The following is a 19,601-nucleotide window of genomic DNA, read 5'->3' on the forward strand; positions in this document are numbered from 1 at the left end:
CACCAGGTCTCAAATGCTCGGCCTTCAGCTGCTGACAACATAGGCAACGAGCCACAAAATCCACTATATCTCACCTCATACCACCCCACCAGTAGTTCTGCCTCAAATCATGATACATCTTAGTCACACCTAGATGGATAGAATATCTGAAACAATGAGCCTCCTCCAAGGTCAACCTAATCCAGTCACCCAATTTCCACACACAAACTCGGCCTCTATTACACAAAACTCTATCTAAATCAATCGAGGCTTCCTTCAGCTCTCCACTTAATACCTTGTCTCAAATCGACCTCAATCAAAAATCATCAAACCGATGAGCTTGGATCTGCTCCATCAAAGAAGATCTAGCATCCATAAATACCAAAACATGCCCCGTTGTTGAAATATCAAGTCTAACAATCTGGTTAGCTAAAGACTGAACCTCTAAGGCCAAAGGCCTCTCTTGGGTCAAAAGATGCGCCAAGCTACCCATGCTAGCCGACTTCTAGCTCAAGGCATCCACAACCACATTAGCCTTGCCCTGATGGTACAGAATAGTCAAGTCATAATCCTTAAGCAACTCAAGCCAACAGCGCTGCCTCCTAAGAAGATCTCGCTAATAAAGAAGTACCTAGGTTACAATGATCTGAGATCTCACAATGGAATCCATACAAGTAGTATCTCCAAAACTTCAAGGCAAACACAACTGTGTACAACTCCAAATCATGGGTAGGATAAATCCTCTCAGGAGGCTTCAATCTTGGCGAAATGCATACGTAATTACCTTGACCTTCTGCATCAACACAACACCTAACCCAACACCTGAAGCATCACAAAAGACAATAAAGCCCATGCCCTCTTTGGGCAAAGCCAAAATAGGAGCTGAAGTCTATAAATCCTTCAACTTCGTAAAGACCGCCTCACAAACCTCAGACTAATGAAAAGAAATCTTCTTTTGGGTCAACTTGGTCAATGGAGCTGCAATGGAACAGAAACCCTCAACAAAACACTCATAATACCCGGCTAAGCCAATTAAACTCAGAATCTCGGTGGGCGAAGTAGGTCTAGCTCAATCATGAATCGCTGCAACCTAGTTGGATCAACCATAATACCTTCCTTAGTCACCATATGATCGAAGAAAGAAATAGACTCCAACCAAAACTCGCATTTAGAGAACTTAGCATACAACTTCTCATCCCTCAATATCTAAAACACAATCCACAAATTCTCCTCTTTCTCAGCCTCACTCTTGGAATAAACCAAGATATCATTTATAAATACGATCACCAAGGAATCGAGATACAATTGAAACATCTAGTTCATCAACTCCACGAACACGGCAGGGGAATTGATTAACCCAAAAGACATGACCAAGAACTCTTAATGACCATATCTAGCCTAAAAAACTATTTTTGGAATATCCAAAGCCCGAATCCTCAACTAGTGATAACCGAACCGCAATTCAATCTTCGAAAACACAGTAGCACCCTGAAGCTGATCAAATAAATCATCAATGCGAGAAAGAGGATACTTATTCTTAACCGTCACGTTATTCAACTGTCGATAATCAATACATATCCGTATAGACACATTCTCTTTCTTTACAAACAAGACAGAGGCACCCCAAGGTGAAACACTAGGTCAAATAAATCCCTTATCCAACAACTCCTACAACTGATCCTTTAGTTTTTTCAACTGTGCTGGGGCCATCCTATAAGGAGGAATAGAACTGGGCTTGGTGCCCGACTCAACATCAATAATAAAATCAATATCTCAATCCGAAGGCATACTAGGCAAGTCCGTAGGGAACACCTCCATAAACTCACGGATAACATGAACAAAATCTAAGGAAGGAGGCAAAACAACACTTGTTTCACGAATATAAGCCAACTAAGATAAGCATCCCTTCTCAACTAATTTAGGAGCCTGAACATAAGATATAATCCTTTTAGGACCCAAATTAAGCGTACCCTTTCCAAGCTATCCTTGTCACACCAACTAAAGCTAAATTCACAGTTTTAACAAAACAATCTAAGACAACAAGATAAGGAGCCAACCAATCCATACCCAAAAATAACATCAAAATCGATCATATCTAACACAAGCAATCCTACCAAAGTCTCACGCCCAGCAAAAGTCACAACACAAGATCAGTGCGCCCAATCCACCACTAAAGAATTACCTACCAGGGTAGATACACAAATAAGCATGGCAGAAGGGTCACTAACATAATCAAAACCCCAAGCAAAATACGCAAACACATAGGAAAAAGTCAATTCAGGATTAAATAATACAGATGCAGGTCTGAAACAAATGAGGTGGTACCTGCGATCACAATATCTGAAGCCTCCGCCTCAAATCTAACTGATATAGCATAACACTATCCACGACTACCAACTGGCTGAGTAGCCCCACAACCACCAACACGGGCTCTACCATCTCTACTCATTGTATTTGGTAGAACCCTAACCTCTCACAGCTGAAATAGGAGTAGCTCTAAACACATGGCATGAATGGTCCTTGGCCATATGGCCAATCTCACACACACATAGCAACCTCTACGACTAGTCTCAACAAGAGATAGAAGATCCACCAGTTGAACTCTATAAAATCACCTGTACTGGCCTACCATGGTATCCACGAGAACCTCTAAAATCTCTACCTCAAGAGGTCTGACTCCTGAACATACCAAAATATCGCGCCTTCTTAGCGCCTCCATGAGATGCACCAAGAATACCCTCTGTCATCTTAGCATGATCCACAATACTCTGAAAAGAAGCCCCAAATACAACCATCTGAGACATAGCCAACTGAATAAAGACAACCCAACCGTTCATAAACTTTTGAATCTTTTCATACTCGGTGGAAATGTTATCTTAGAAATATCTGGACAGAGTATAGAAACATGCCTTATACTCAAAAACTGTCATGGAGCCCCGCTCTAAATTATCAAACTCAGCCCACATACGATCTCTCAAACTAAAAGGCATAAATCACTCCAGAAAGGCATCAACAAATTGATCCCTTGACAACTCAGGAGTATTAACAAGCCTACAACTAACAAATGATATCCAATAATCTGTCGTTGCATCTCTCAACTAATAAGAGGTATAAGTAACTCCATTCACGTAGAAAGAGTGAAACATAACTCAGAATAAAATGTATGAAAGAATCAGCACGATAAGGAATAAAATGAGGAAAGTTTCCAAAAGACGTCCTATAGCCTCTAGAAGATAGATACGGATGTCTATGTGTCGATCCGTGAGACTCTATTAGACATCCTGTTCTTACACCGTTAAGACCAATGAAACCTTGCTGCTCTGATACCAATTTGTCATGACCCAAAAAATGAGGGTCATGATGGCACTTGTCGCGGCGTACCTTGACAAGTAAGCCTATCATCCAAACTGATATGAATAGAGAAAAGGACAGAAATACCCCAAGGTAAGGCTTCAATAATGAAGCTGAACCATATAAGTAATCATAACAATGCAGAAAAAACTTATCCAAACTGCCAATCATACCCAAAACTAGGTGTCAATAGTGTAAGAACTACTAATACAACCCAAGAGTCAAATACATCAGAAAAATAACCACAAAGGAATAATAACTGTCTCCAAATACTAATAAAGACATAACTAGTATAGAAAGATAGAGGTGAACTTCGAACGCATGAATGTCCAACCGCTACCTTGGAAGCTCCAACAATCGCCCAAATCAAGTAAGTTGAGGCGCACTCGAGCTAGGATCTGCATCGAAAGGGCGCAGTAGGCATGAGTAAGGTCCACTTGTACTCAGTAGGTATCATAGGATAACCAAGCAAAGGGGTAAATAAAGAATACAAAATATACACTAAGGGCACGTCACCTGCAATCAGAAAATATCCCACAACGGTAGCCCACACCGCTTGCACTAACAGTTCTAGTATATCTCATATATATTACAAAAACACACCAAGATATAGAACCCAAGTATACATTATGTCACATATAAATAGAACAAGAGAGAACATGTAGATACAAGATCATCAAATACAAGTAAAGGAAGGTAAGACAAATACATAGATGATAAGTCAATAAGGAAATACAACACAACATAAACACAATAAAGTAAGTGCAATATATATGATAATAATGATGGTGATGATGATGATAATGATGCACGAGGTTGTCGCACAACCTCCGGGATCGTCGCACAATCCCCGTGTACACCTACGGAGCTAAAGCTTCCTTACGTAGGACCCATGGGGGGTTCATCAACCCATATACAATCCACATATGTCATATCTCTTTTCTGACATATCCCTCGAAAAGAGTTTTATAAGGTGTTACAATATTTTTAAAAAGGAGTTGCCAGTGTTTCTCATATGTTGCCACAGTGGTGCCAATGTTTCATGAATGAATATGATATAAAGATGTAATGCTGACAATCAATCACAATAAGTATTTCCACAACCAACCACATGATGTATTTCCACAATCAACCACAATGAGACATTTCCACAACCACATAAGCCAATATTCACTCGTTATTTTCATTTCATCCATTAATTTTCACATGTCTCATATGCCAATAAAGTATGAATATAATAACAATACACCAATGGTGCCACATTAAACAATACAATACAATTACTCACATGCATTCAAGGCTATCAATGTCACATAGGACCCCACACGGTCAAACATATCACATAATATTTCAATTTCGATAATTACATCACATATAGGCCCCCACACGGGCACAACACATAGATAGCCATTTTTCATGATTAGTTCTCATTCTTAACATGCATTTTATACCATCATTTACTACCCAGCCCAATCTGAAGAGTAAAGCCATAACCTACCTCGAAAGTCAAAATCGAGCCGCTACACCTGAACCCGCAACCTTACCTTTTAAGAAAAATTCCAAACTTTACTAGAAATATTAAATATAAAATTTATGCATAAAAAAAAAATCAACGACACCCATATTGACTACTTTTGGTTTGAGGTCAAAATAGAACCCCAAAATGGGTTTCCAAAAAAAAAAGAGAAAATCAAAAATTTACTTCAAAAACATGTTCTCCATGTTTTTAGGAACCTACAGCTGAAAACCCAAGTTAAATCGAGTAAAAAACGAGGTTCAAATCGAAGAAAAACTATTTTTGAGCTTTACCGGGTAAAATATTTGAAATTCGGGTTAAAATCCTGAATCGGAGTTGTTTTGAAAGCTACATTAATGAAAAACTAGTAATTATAAGATAAGGTATTATTCAAGAGAAAACGAGTAAAATTTGGTTTTAAAATCATGCCATAAGAATTTTGGGTTTTTGAAAATTAATGAAGAAATTAATAAGAAAAGGGGTGAATTCTTACCTTAAATCCGTAATATAATCAAGAAATAGGTGTTAATCTAGCTTCCCAAGCTCTCACAAACTTCACTTTTAAGCTCCCAAAATATTTAGGGTTTAACTCTCAAGAGGCAAGATAAAAAATGAGCAAAATAGACCAAAAAGAGTGAAAAATCTGCTATATATTATAGATTTTTCTGCAATAGTTGTGCAGTCTTTTTTTTCCAAGTCGAAATGAACTTCGACGGGGTGCTCGGAATTCATTCAGAGTCTGTTTTATGCAAACGAACTATGAAACCACACTAAATTCGACGTTCCAGACGCGATGGCGATACCAGATTTTTTAGAAAAAGTCGTTTTCACAAAACTGACCCCTAAAATCGAAAATCACAATTTTCTAAATCGAGGGTCAAAATGAGATTTAAAAGTTGTAAAATCATACCAAACATGCTAACACACTAAAATCAACATTTTGGATCTTCTGGCAAAGTCGGATTTTCTATACGAGGTCGTTTTGACTAAATGTGGGTCCCATACCCAACTTTTCAATTTTTCAACTTTCCGATCAATAGGTCGAAATGAGCTCGGGTGCACCAGGACCCAAACTCAAGGTCTACCTAGCCTAAAATCAATATTTCAGAATTGTTGGTGCAGTCCGTTCGGCCATCCATTGCACGGATCAAAATATAACCACTTGAATCCATAATAAGGCTCTTAAAGCCATCAAAAACCACAATATTGCATAAATGATACCAAAATGCATCAAAAATTATGTAAATCACTCCCACACCCCAGAAATATCATAATGCAACTACGGGGAGGGATAAAACAGTCAAATCACACAAAATCACAAATTTCATATATTTCATCAATTTTTTTTCAGGTCGTTAATTTACCCTAAAGGAATAATTACTTGGTCACAACGTCTCTTATAATAGCTTACTAATTTCGTTCTTATCCTTCTTCCTCACTTACATATTGTATCTGTTTAGTAAACTTCTTGCTTGATTTAAGATTGGACTTTTGGCATCTGTATATACTCCCTCAAACAAATAATTATATTCAAATTGTTGTGCTTGTAGGGAACCATCAGTCAATAATATGTGAGTACTAGCCTTTAAGGAGTGATTTGAAGTTGAGAAGCTATTGTTTTCATTCTTGAAGGTGGTATTACAAGGAGGCCAAGTTCTAACTTAGAATGATAGTGAAATTGGATACTAAATTTCAATAATTGACCCACAGAGTTTACAATGGCTGATAAAAATAGGAAAAATTACATAAACTAACAACTCTAAGACAATAATTACAAGTAATAGCAATAGTTTCCCAAAATTACAACTATTAGCAAATGTAGCATTATTTTACCTTTGTAATTAAATAACGCGTGACATCCACTCTTTTTTCTCACCATACGCTTTTCACGCCTCTTTACCTTCTGTGTACCTCTTTTCACGCAAAAACAAAGATTCAATTCCCTCCAATATCTCCTTCAGCTATTTTTTTTTTCAAAATTCAAAAATTTCTCCCCAAATCTTGATAAACCTTGTTTCCACCTTTTATGGTAAGTGATTTTGATGTTAATGCATGTTAATTTTTTCTTATGACTTCTTCTTTTTTCTTGTTCGTCATAAACTGAAACATAAAATTGTTTGTGTTTAATTTGGGGTTTTTTGTAGGTTTAATTTCGTGTGTTGATTTTTTTCTTGTTTACCGCTATAATGTCAAATCATGCAAATTGTTCTATGAATTTTGTTGAAATACCATCTTTTAGCCTAGGTTTAACCCAAGATGAAAACATTAACTTGGTTTCTTGTAATAATCAGCCAAAGGGAAGTCTTAACTTACAAGAGTTGAGATCGAAAAAGCGAAACGATCCTCAAAAGTCTACTGAAATAATGAAACGGAAAGCAGTGATTGAATCTTTGTCCCCCAAATCTAAAAAAAATCAAAAAACAGGGAAAAAGAGAAAGCCAGATGAAAAATCTCATTCAAGCCCGGTTTCATCTGGTTATGACTCGTCATTTGAAGAAGAGAAAGTTGAGGAGGTATTGTTGCATTTGCAATATTTTATAGATTATGTACAATATGCTAATATATGTATTTCATATATGCAATTAAGAAGTTGTGTGCTTATTTTAGCTTACAATCAAGTTATGAAATTTGTAGTGTATATATGTTACGTTATAGATATGTAATTCTGAAAATTTATGGGATTTGTTACTTATAAGTTTTAGAGTTGTATTTATTATGTATTAGATATTTAATATATGTATTTTTGTATTTAACTCTTATGTAACATATTGTATTTGATAATGTTAATATTTGTATTTATATATGTTTTCATTAGATAATTTGTATTTTTGTATTTAAGTATTTTTTAACATATTGTATTTAATAATGTTAAGATTTGTTTTTGTGTATGTTTTGATTAGATAATCTGTATTTTTGTATTTAAGTCTCGTGTAACATATTATATTTGATAATGTTAAGATTTGTATTTGTATATGTTTTCATTAGATAATTTGTATTTGTATATGTATTTTTCATTAGATAAGTCTTATATTTCTAGCAATGATGTATTCATATAATTCATATGCTAATTTTTTATTTTTATGTTGTAATCCAACTTTGAAGATGTATTTGTATAAATACATATTTGGCCTTTTTAGACATATAATTTTATTTTTATTTTTTTATAGGTTTTACACGATAAAATATATATGGCAAGAGTATTGCCTAAATTTGCACCATATATCGGTTGTCATACGGTCAATGACATTGAAGATCGTATTAAGGCAATGCTAACGAAGAATCAATTCAAGAAGTTTTGTACTGATAGTATTTTTGGTGTTTTCATGAAGAAAATGAATTGTACTGTGCAAACGCAATTAGGGAGATGCATTATGTCACTAGAGACTATTGAAAGTTCAACAAGTGACATAGTAATTCGTGCGAAGGGCACAACTCTGCATTTTAGTCTTAGAGAATTTGCTATAGTAACTGGTTTGAATTGTCATTCAAACAGGGATGATTTTGGGTTTGATGAAGACATTTCAAACAAATTTATTGATCAGTATTTTGATGGATTCTGATTTATTCAGAAGAAGGAATTATTTCCTACTTCCAGATTTATTCAGAAGAAGGAATTATTTGTTGTTGTTACTGATAAAATATGGAGGAACGAGAATGACGAAGATGCGATCAAGTTTGCTAATTTATATTTTATTCATGAATTTTTTCTTTCATCTGTTGATATTGTTATTATCCCACGCCTCCATTTTGATTTGGTCGAGAATGATCGTTACAGGGACTATCCTTGGGGATTGGTTGCATATGAAGAATTAGCAAAAAGTTTGAATAAAAAGTTGAAACCCACAGGAAAGATTTACATGCTTCATGGAATGCCACTTGCAATTCAGATTTGGTTGTACGAGTGTTGTTCTGCTGTCCCTCGTACTGTTGCTTCCAAGGTGGATTCTCAAATTTCACGTCTTCTAAATTGGAAGACAAATGCTATTCTCCCACGATATGAATCATTAATGTAAAGTTTGTTTAATGATTCAAATGATAAGGTTAGTTTTTTGAAAATATACTGTTTTATGTGATGTTCTGATTATGTTGTAAATATATTTACTGTATTCATATGTATTAATTTACAAAAAATAGTGGGTGAATGATTTGCATTACTGTCAAGGTTAACTGGTTATCATATATGTTGTAGGTTGTTTTCAAGAACATTGAGCCGACACAAAAGGAAATTTCAACCTTTCAGATACCAAAGAAGGTTTTCCATAGAGATGGAAGTCATAAAGAAGATTATGTTGATTTTGATGATGATTTTCAGGATCCTCCACCTAAACACCAGCTTTTAACAAAAAAAAATCAGGGTGATTCGTCAAATTCACCTGCCAAGAAAAAATTAAAGAATCAATCAAAAGGTGTAGATCAGCATACACCAAAAAGGACTCTTCCAAGTTTTTCTATGAAGATGTCTTCTATGAAGACACCAATTTTCAAGGCTATTCAATCAAAAGAAACAGTACCTTCAAACAGGAAAGACATTCCAGTTCAGTCGCCTGATATGTCTTTTTTTAATCGTGAAGACGAAGATGATGTTCTTTCTAAGAAAGTGTTTGAGAAGTTTCGTGATGAGGTAATTTATGCTTAAGACTTTGGTATTTTCGTTTCTTTCATATCTGATTTCAATTCTTTGAATTCAGGTTCGCAAAGAGTTTAATGACATTCGGAATAGGTGTGATCAAATAATTAATTCAATAAATGAGATGAAGGTACAAAAATTTTAGTTTTATAAAGAATAATTGTTAAGTACAACTGATTTGTTATATACATATACAACATATGTATTTTTGTTTGAATAAATACATATTCAATATGTATTTATGTTTGATTAGATACATATTTAATATGTATTTAGGTTTTAGTAAATACTTATTTAGTATGTATTTACATTTGAATAAATACATATTTAGTTTGTATTTATGTTTAAATAATTACAGTTGAATAAATACATATTTACGTTTGAACAAATACAAACATATGTATTTATGTTGAATAAATACAAATTTAATATGTATTTAGGTTAGAGTAAATACATATTAAGAATGTGTTTATATTTGGATAAATACAAATTTAATCAAATGTATTTATATTTTTTCAACGACAAGAAACAAGAAAAAGATAAAGATTGTGATACAGCTCAAATGGAGGAAGGTGATAAGAATACATCACCACATCAATCAACTCCAATGACTGTTGAAGGTTTTAATAAGAATTCTGAAGGCATATTGGTAAGTAATTTTGTGTTCATTTGATGTTTTAAATATATTTTATCTGTTAAATAAATATAAAAAAAATTTAGTATGTATTTGAATAAATACATATGCACTCAGATATACATATGTAGTTCAAAACTAATCAAATGTTATATTAATTTTGATCGTCAAGCCACAATTGGATAAAACTGATAAGGATACTTCACCCAATGAATCCACACCAATGTTACATCATGATTTTGATAAGAGTCCTGAAGGCACGTTGGTAAGTAAATTATTTTCATTCATATATATATTAGTTTTTAATACTATTGAAATTTCTATTTAGATATATGAACTATACATGTCATCATTGTTTATGTTTACGAACAGGTTATTAAAGAGATCACAGAAAACAAAGCACCAATTTTATGGAGTTGTATAATGCGGATAATGATGTTGTTTTGGTAATTTCTTGATTCTTATCTTTATGATGTATGTTAATATAGGTGAATACTAATATTGTCAATGTTTTATTGTTTTCTTTATTAAAGGACAAAATTAATACCTCCGTGCATGAAGCAAGAAATATCTGTGATTCAACGGTATGATGAATAAATTAATATTGTATTTTAATTTCTAAATAAATATTGATGTTATTTAATATGTTTCAACATGTTGAACAGAACAAAAAAATTGTTGATGAAAGTGTGGGTGAAGCACAATTTTCAGATTCACAAAATACATTTCCAGATGAGGTGCTTAAAAATATCAATCTTGATTTCATAGAACAAAATTTGGGAGTCCAAGATGATTCAAAGGTATGCTTAATTCCTGCATAATTTGTATTTACTTTCTTTGTTATTGTATCAATTTTAAAAGATTTGTGTATATTTTAAACAGAACAATGAAGCGGCTGCAAAAATAATTAAAAATACATCAATGGCTGAATGTGAGAAACCAATATTGGATGAACGAATTAATTCAGAAGTCCACACCTATGAAGCAGTTTTTGGAGAAGGGAAGTCTTAACCAGATTTACGTGATTCCCAAGTAATAATTCCTAATGAGTTGCTACCCAGTCTTAACAAATATGTGAATTTGAAAAGAAGCATTATTGTTCATCCATCTGCAAATAAAGAACAAACTCCTGTGAATGTTTCAAGAATTAAGAGACCATCTAAATTCAAGGAATCACCATTCACTACGAAATTTGGTTCAGCAGAAGGTTTGTGATTTTAACTTTTTTTTTTATATACCAAACTTCTCTATTTAATTTATTACTTATTTTTTCCATTTTATTGTAATTATAAAGAAAGCACAGAAGTGCAGACAAAAAAATTCAAACAGAAGCATCCATTTGTATCTCATCCAATTCTTGATATTGAAGACACTAAGGTCACCAATAAGTTCATGACGTGGCTTTCAGTAGACCTTCTCAAATATCATGCAAAGAAGTAAGTACTTTACGACTTAATTATATTATTCATTTACATTTTCTGTTTATTAGTAAGTAGTATATTTAATCAATTAACAGAAGCAACAAAGGGGAACATTATCTGAAAAACAAGTCCAAGATATCAGATTTGAATTTTGGTATTCTATCAGTTGAAGACAAGAATTGGTTCTACGTTATGGGTACTTCTGGACAGTCATGGTCAGATGAGGTAAGTTACATATTTATATTATAATTACTTATACTGATTATGTACAATATGTATTTTCTTATATACCTATACAGTATATCATATTTTCAGATACATATGTACTTGAGTACATACATTTAGTGGCTTACACATTGAAAATTTAATTTTGGGTAGTTACTTTTACAAATCATATTTTATTTTATGCAGCAAATTGAGTTTTTCCTGTACTATTTGAGAAAGAAATCCAAGTATGAACCAAATAGCTCATATATGTATAGCACAATTGACTGCAATATCATGAACATTGTAAGAGTTGTGTTAGCTGTGTATTCAATTGATGATCCAACTCTTAATGTTGGTGGAAAGGAATACCATTTGAATGAGTACATAAGTGGACTCCGTATGCATGTTGTTGTTCCATGTCATACAGTTGATCATATATTCATTCCTATCAACATAAAGTCCAAGCATGTAATACCCCGAAAAATTCAAACCACTATTAGAGCCATGTACCAAGATCATGCATAGTACATCATGGTTATTTTATAGTTTTATGAGTAGGTTAGGTGTATATTAAGGCTTCAAATAACTCCCAACTATCAGACGAATCAAAACATTCCTTACCGATTGAATTCTTGAAAAGGATATTGGTATAGTCAACTTCAAATGAGCATATATCTCATTATACTTTGAATTTTTGAGATCATGACCTATCAACAGATAGATAATTGAATTATATTTCCAACGATACCAATTTTGCCTAAATCTGATATCGGAGCAAAGAGTTATTCCTATTTTACTCCAGCATGTCAGGCTGGAAACTGTGTGACGACATTCGTGGTAGCTTACCACATTTGTGATGCCCTAACACGAAGGTCGTCATCCTTAGGCATAATCTAGCTCTTGTGTGATGACATTCGTGGTAGCTTACCACATTTGTGACGCCCTACCACGAAGGTCGTCATCCTTAGGCAGAAACCAGCTCCTAAGTGACGACATTCGTGGTAGCTTACCACATTTGTGATGCCCTATCACGAAGGTCGTCAGCCTTAGGCAGAAACCAGCTCCGAAGTGAAGACATTTGTGGTAGCTCACCACATTTGTGACACCTTATCACGAAGGTCGTCAGCTTAGGCAGAAACCAGCTCCTAAGTGACGACATTCGTGGTAGCTTACCACATTTGTGACGACTTGTCAAAAATATCGTCAGCTATGATTTTCAGCAACTGGAAATTTATTTTAGTAAGGATATTTTGTTCTTTTTCCTTCACTTCCCACGACTTATAACCCTCAAGGAGTGTATTATCTTCCATTCTCTTTAGTAAATATCTCAAAAAGCTCTCTCATACATTCTCAACCACAAAATTAGGGTTTTCTCTCAAGATCAAAACTCTCAAGAACAAGCCTTAGGGTTTTCATAGAAGAGTCTATTTCAAGGACATTCGCCATCAATCTTCACGAATTCTTAATCTAAGAAATGCATAGTGTTCATCTATGGATTCAATTCATTCATAGACTCAAGAATCATGCTTTTAAATGTTATTTTATAAACTTTTTGTGGTGATATGAACATGTACTTGTTGATGATTGTTGTTTAAGTTTCAAGATGATATCTAAAGGTATTTTCATGGAATATATGTGAATGGTTAGTTGAAAAACATGAACTTTGGTTGGTTTGATATGATACAAGTATGAAACCCACCTATGCCTTAAAAAATGCATGCAAGGTGTTTGATAAAATGCCTAGGATGCTAGAAATTCATATTTACATGATTCCATGATATCTAAATGACAAGTCCATGTTAGCCATACACTTCAATATGGATTTCAATGCTATTTATGTGTTGTTGTTATTGTGGTATGAAGTATGTATGATAATGGAGATATGAATTATGCACATGAAATATATCCATGCTTTCCCCTACCATGTTTGAGATGTTGAATAAATACATGAAGTTTAATATCCTCTACTTATGACAATATGAATTGTGGACTCCAATCTTATTATCAAGTCAGTCATGCTGTGTCTGTTTTCTTCCATCGAGTCCTAGGGGTATTCGTACCCAAAAATATAGTTATGTGCCTAGAGCCATGTCATGTTATCATGATACTCTCAGTCAAGCCATGATCTATAGAATTCAGTTAGTCATGTGACTCAGGAAAGTCTAGAAACCCTAGTAATCTCAGTAGTTCAGTAATCTCAGTGATCTCAGTACTCAGTAATATCTATAACCTCAGCATCCAAAGTCAATCTCAGTAATTTCAGTACTTTTAACCAGTCTTCAGAACTCAGTACATTTCTTCATTCATCGAAATCCAGTAAACTTAGTTTAGCTCCGCTAAATAATACCACTAGTATCAATCTAGTTAATCAGTATCAGTTCAGCTAATAAGTTCAGTTCAGTTATTCAGTTCAAGCTAGTTATTTAGTTCAGTGTCTTTCAGATGGGAGTAGGATTCAACACCGAGTGATCCTAGAGATGGGGACTCACCCGCTAGATTAGAACTGAGATCCTTAGAAGCAATTCCTAAGTTTCAGAATTATGTAACCAGCATAGGTTGAGACATCGCAGCCTGTTATATGAGGGTAGATGAGGTGGTTTAACCTGTTATATGAGGATTCCCACCGTTCTCACTAAATTTACCTGTTATATGAGGGTTGCTCACATGTTGTCCTTACCAGTGACGCGGTATTGACACCCTTCCAGTCAGGGCAGAGATTGGACCCCAGTCAGCTTAGCTTGGGGCATGTCGGTTAGATGAATACATCCCACAGTTTTAATTACAGATTCAGGACTGTCAGATACAGTTAACTTAGTTTAGTAGTACAGATTCAGTACTGTTAGAGACAATCAATCCTTATCATTATAAATAGACTTCAAGATCACCCATTAGACAGGTCTGATCTCAACTATAGTTAAATAGTATCAGAATTATTAGATTTAAAGATCACCCGTTAGATAGGACTGATCTCAAATTCAGTTACTCCATATAAAATAGAACTCAGATAGTTCCATTAGAACTTAGACTGTCAGATATAGTCGTTCAGTATCAGTTACATCGGTTAGGCCGATCATTACAGTTATATCAGTTTTCTGAACTCATGTATCAGTCATATTAGTTATCAGAATTCATGATATCAGTATTCAGTTTCAGAACTCTCAGACACAGTCAACCAGACCAGTTATTCATAATTCAAACTGTCAAAAATAGTCATTCATCTATTCAGTATCTCAGTATCAGTACACTCATGTTGTCAGTATTCAAACTCAGAAGTTAGTATCTCCATGAGTTCAGTTACAGTTATGTATGCATGTGTGCATTGTTCATGCATATAACCCTTTGCATGTAGCCTACCTCACTCGTATACTCAGTACATTCAGACGTACTAACGCATTTGTGCTATGGTGTTTTCTCTTATATTACACCATAGGTTCAGAGGCACGAGCTCCAGATCAGCAGTAGCGTTCCAGTGTTCAGAGTTTGCAGTGAGTCCTTCTTATTCGAGGACGATATGATTATTGCTACATTTACTATTCAGTTGCTAGATAGAGTTAGTTGGAGACATATTCCTTCAACTCCTTATTTAGTTCAGTTAGAGGCTTTCAGACTAGATGTCAGATGAGATATTCAGATCTCATTATTTTCAGTATTTATGACTTATTTTGGTATTGTTATAACTTTTTCAGACATTTTATTATTAGACATTTATTCAGTTCGAACCTTATGGTCTTTCATATTCATGTTTCCGCATTTTATGATATATTATGCAGTATACAGGTACAGATATCAGTCATGGGTTAGCTTGTGGTCCTTCGGGGTCATGAGCACCGTGTAGCATTTCGGTTTAGAAAAATTGTGGTGTTACAAACTTGGTATCAGAGCCTAAGGTTCAATAGAGTCCTAGGAAGTCTGAAAGATGCATCTAGTAGAGTCTTGTGCATGCGTGTGTTATGCACCACACTTACGTACAGGTGGCTATGAGATATTTTAGGAACAGTTTCCCTTCTTTCATGTCTCAGATCGTGCTATAGCAAGGTTCTCTAAGGAACCCATGTTGTTTCACATCATGCTCCCTTATGTCATCTTTACCTTACTTTCAAGGTAACAGAAACAGTGAAGATTAAGTCCTAAAGATAGGGCTTTCTCAGACAATATCCCATCAGTTAAATTATGTTCCAAATTTGTACGAATCTCATTCATGATCATGAGAACTCATTCTTGAACCCAGATTTAGATATGTCATCAGATCCCTTCTCAAAATCCTATGACAGCATGTGACCCAGAGTTAGAAGCATGAACCCAGGAGTTTAGCAGCAGACAAGTTGGGATACGATATTCAGATTAAATAGATTATGTATTCATGGGGATAGTTGTGCTATAATGAATCAGTAGGCTTGAACAATGTGAGTTAGAAAATTTAAGTTTAGTGACTTGAGTTGGGATATGATTCTGTTGTGCTTGCTGAATTTGAGAAGTTAGCTGAGGTTATACCTTACTGTCTTTTGGCATGTAAATTCTATGAGAAGAAGGGTATTGATATTGACAATCATCCAAATTACAAATTAAATGATAAGCATGATCTTTTTGATGTTTACATTATGGAAGATTTACCTCAACAACCATGTGGCATCTTGTAAGTTTTGAATATACATATTATTTCTTTATATATATATATATATATATATATTCTCATGTTATACTAATACTTATTAATTTCCATATATGCAGGGATTGTGGGTTATATATGATTACATATGCCGAGTGCCTAATATTTGGTGGAAGTGTTCCAAAAGTTGACTTTGATCCAAATCTTCTCCGCAAGAGATACGCTTCAATGTTGTGGCATTATGGTACAAAAAAAATAAGAAGAGAAGGCACAAAGTGATGATGAAGCACCAAGTAGGCCTCGTAGGGAAATTCAGATAACAGAAATTACTGAAGTACATGATATTTGACTTTTATTTTGAGATGGATGTTTTTGATAACAATAAACCTTTTGTTGACGATCTTTTTGTTGAATATATTTTATGTTTCATATGTTAATTCAATCATCAATGACAATATTTTCCTATGTTTAATTATTGTGATACTTATTTTTTGTGCTGTTTATATTACAATATTTAGTTTAGTTTACTAGTATGCATATATACATAAATAAAAATAGAATGAAAATGTATTTTAAGTATAATGAAAATGTATATATGTATTTATCGCATATGTATTTAAGTTTTTAATATTCACAGATATGAATTTATGTATTTATAAAGATATCCATTTGTATATATATATTTTTGCATAATGTATTTCATGTATTATCATAATATAAAAGATACTTTATGTATTTTATTAATAAAAAAATAAAAAAACTTTCCAACAAATTAAGAATAACAACTTCAAAAACATCATATATTTTTTTAAGCATAAATAAAGTTTATATATAAATACACTTAACGCATATGTATTTATGTATTTATTCTTCACACATATGTATTTACTTATTTACATAGATGTTCTTTTGTTTATATGTATTTCTGCATACCGTATTTCATGTATTATCATAAATAATTTTTTTTATGTATTATATTAATAAAGAAAAACAAAAACTTTCAAACAAATAAAACATAAAAACTTCAATAAGATCAAACATTTCTTTAAAAGTAAAAATCAAATATATTTTAATCATAATGAAAATGTATATATTTATTTAACGCATATATATTTGTGTATTTACTCTTCATGCATATGCATATATGTATATGCATAGACATCCATTTATATATATATATATATATATATATTTCTTCACAATGTATTTCATGTATTATCATAATATACAAGTTACTTTATATATTTTATTAATAAAGAAAAACTAAAACTTTCAATAACATTAAGCACAACAACTTCTATAAGGTCAAATATTTTTTTAAAAGTAAAAATCAAATATATTTTATTCAAGGAAAAATAACTTCAACTGTTTATAACTAAATACATCAACTGACTTATCATTTGTTGTATTTCCTACATGAACGCCTATTGTGCCCTTTACATCCGCATGAACTACAACAATTTTTACTTTTCTTTCCAAACATATCTCGTCCGGACTTTCCTCGATCCTTCTTTGCAGGCCTTCCAAGGGGTCGCTTGTATTTTGGGGGCAGAACTACCTCAACCAAAATTTCATTTGGAATTATCCAGTCGTCTTTGTGTGGTAGAGGATAAACTGAAACATCATATGTTCTCAAGATTGTTTTTGATTTGTATAGATCAGAGCAATATAGTTCCTTCTTAAAATTCTTCCTATCAAGAACTTCACAAGTATGAACACATGGTATCTCATTCAACTGAAATGCATTGCAAGAACATTTCTTTTCATTAAGACAAACAATAAAACATTTCTCCTTATCGTGGACTGTATAGATATATTCCGATGCAGGTATAACCTGAAATTATTAAACAAAAATAATTATTCAAAAAAAAATTCAAAGTTATATCAGAAACAATTTTGCATACGTATTTGACCTTTTCAACATATATATTTTTCTGTCATTCATATGTATTTATATTTCATAATATAATTTATTTAATTTCTTATGTTAATATGAAAATATATTCAGCAAACAAATGAGAAAACTAATATATCTATATTTAATAAGAGTTAAATTTCATCATACCTTCATACGTGTACTCTCCGCTTCATTCTGTTGTAGAATTTCTTGAAACTTACCAATAAGATCTGTAAAAGTATACAATGCTTGTTGTCTGTTTTCAGAGTTCCATCTACCAAACATCAATCTAACTTCCTCTAGAAAATCATATATTGGTAGTTCTCTAGCCGATACTAGTGCAGCATTAATTGATTCGGCAATGTTAGATATCAAAGTCCATCCCCTATGAACTGATGCACATGAGCTAGCCCACTTATCGTATCCCGTCAAATTCAAGTAATTCTTCACTCTAACATCAACTGCCTCCACCTTCTCCATTAAACTGTGAAATTCAATCTTTGAATATGATTTTGCCATTGTGTAGAAGACATCAGATAATGCCTCATGTGATTTTCTAAAGTTTTTTTTTCATATTTTTCCATAAATGTCACATACATGCATAATGTGGTACATCATTATACACCTCACTTACAGCTTTTATGATACTTGCATTACTATCAGAAACTACACATATTTCTCTTCTCTCACTATATGCTTCCTTCAGATTTTCAAAGAACCAAGTCCAAGAAGCATCATTTTCGGAATCAAGAACTCCATAGGCCAAAGGAAATATATGTCCTGCATGTTAAAAAATTTCATATAACCATACATGATTTTTGACAAATCAAATAATGCACATTTATATTATTACTTCATACAGCTGCAAAGATTCTAAACTCCAGAGGATAACTAAAACTTCTACATATGTATATTTTAAATACAATTTGCTTTCAGCAATAATAATTGAATCTCATTACATAAACAATATATATATATATTCTAAATACATACAGCTGGACACATATTCGAAATCAAATATATTTATAATTAAATATCTTACCAGCTCCATCCATGGTACATGCTGCTATGAAAATTCCATTAGACAGTCCTCTTAGATGACTTGCATCAACAACTATGACAGGTCTGCAATGCGAGAATTGAAGGTAATTAGTGCAATAAATATATACAAAAACTCATTATCCTCATTTTTTTTCATTCTTATATGTGAACCGGGATAACTAGTGCTTAACACATGAATGTATGCAGGTAGTTTTCCGTATGATGCTGCTGGTTTCCCTCTTAACTCTTCAAGTGCTTGCTCCTTGGCTCGCGAACACATAATATATGTTAAATCCATACCCATGTCTTCCTTCATATCACT

General features: G+C 33.3%; 1 protein-coding gene across 1 annotated transcript; it reads right to left on the reverse strand.

Moving 5' to 3' along the window:
- Window positions 1–11,200: 11,200 nt before the first annotated feature.
- On the reverse strand, window positions 11,201–18,757 carry LOC124896190. The gene is made up of 3 exons (XM_047407713.1): window positions 18,407–18,757; window positions 17,900–18,175; window positions 11,201–11,215 (listed from the first exon to the last, which is right to left on the reverse strand). Exons 1-3 carry the CDS (start codon window positions 18,755–18,757, stop codon window positions 11,201–11,203), a joined length of 642 nt encoding a protein of 213 aa, XP_047263669.1.
- Between the last annotated feature and the right edge of the window lie 844 nt (window positions 18,758–19,601).

The sequence above is a fragment of the Capsicum annuum genome, chromosome 2 (assembly GCF_002878395.1).
Source record: "Capsicum annuum cultivar UCD-10X-F1 chromosome 2, UCD10Xv1.1, whole genome shotgun sequence".
Classification (NCBI taxonomy): domain Eukaryota; kingdom Viridiplantae; phylum Streptophyta; class Magnoliopsida; order Solanales; family Solanaceae; genus Capsicum; species Capsicum annuum.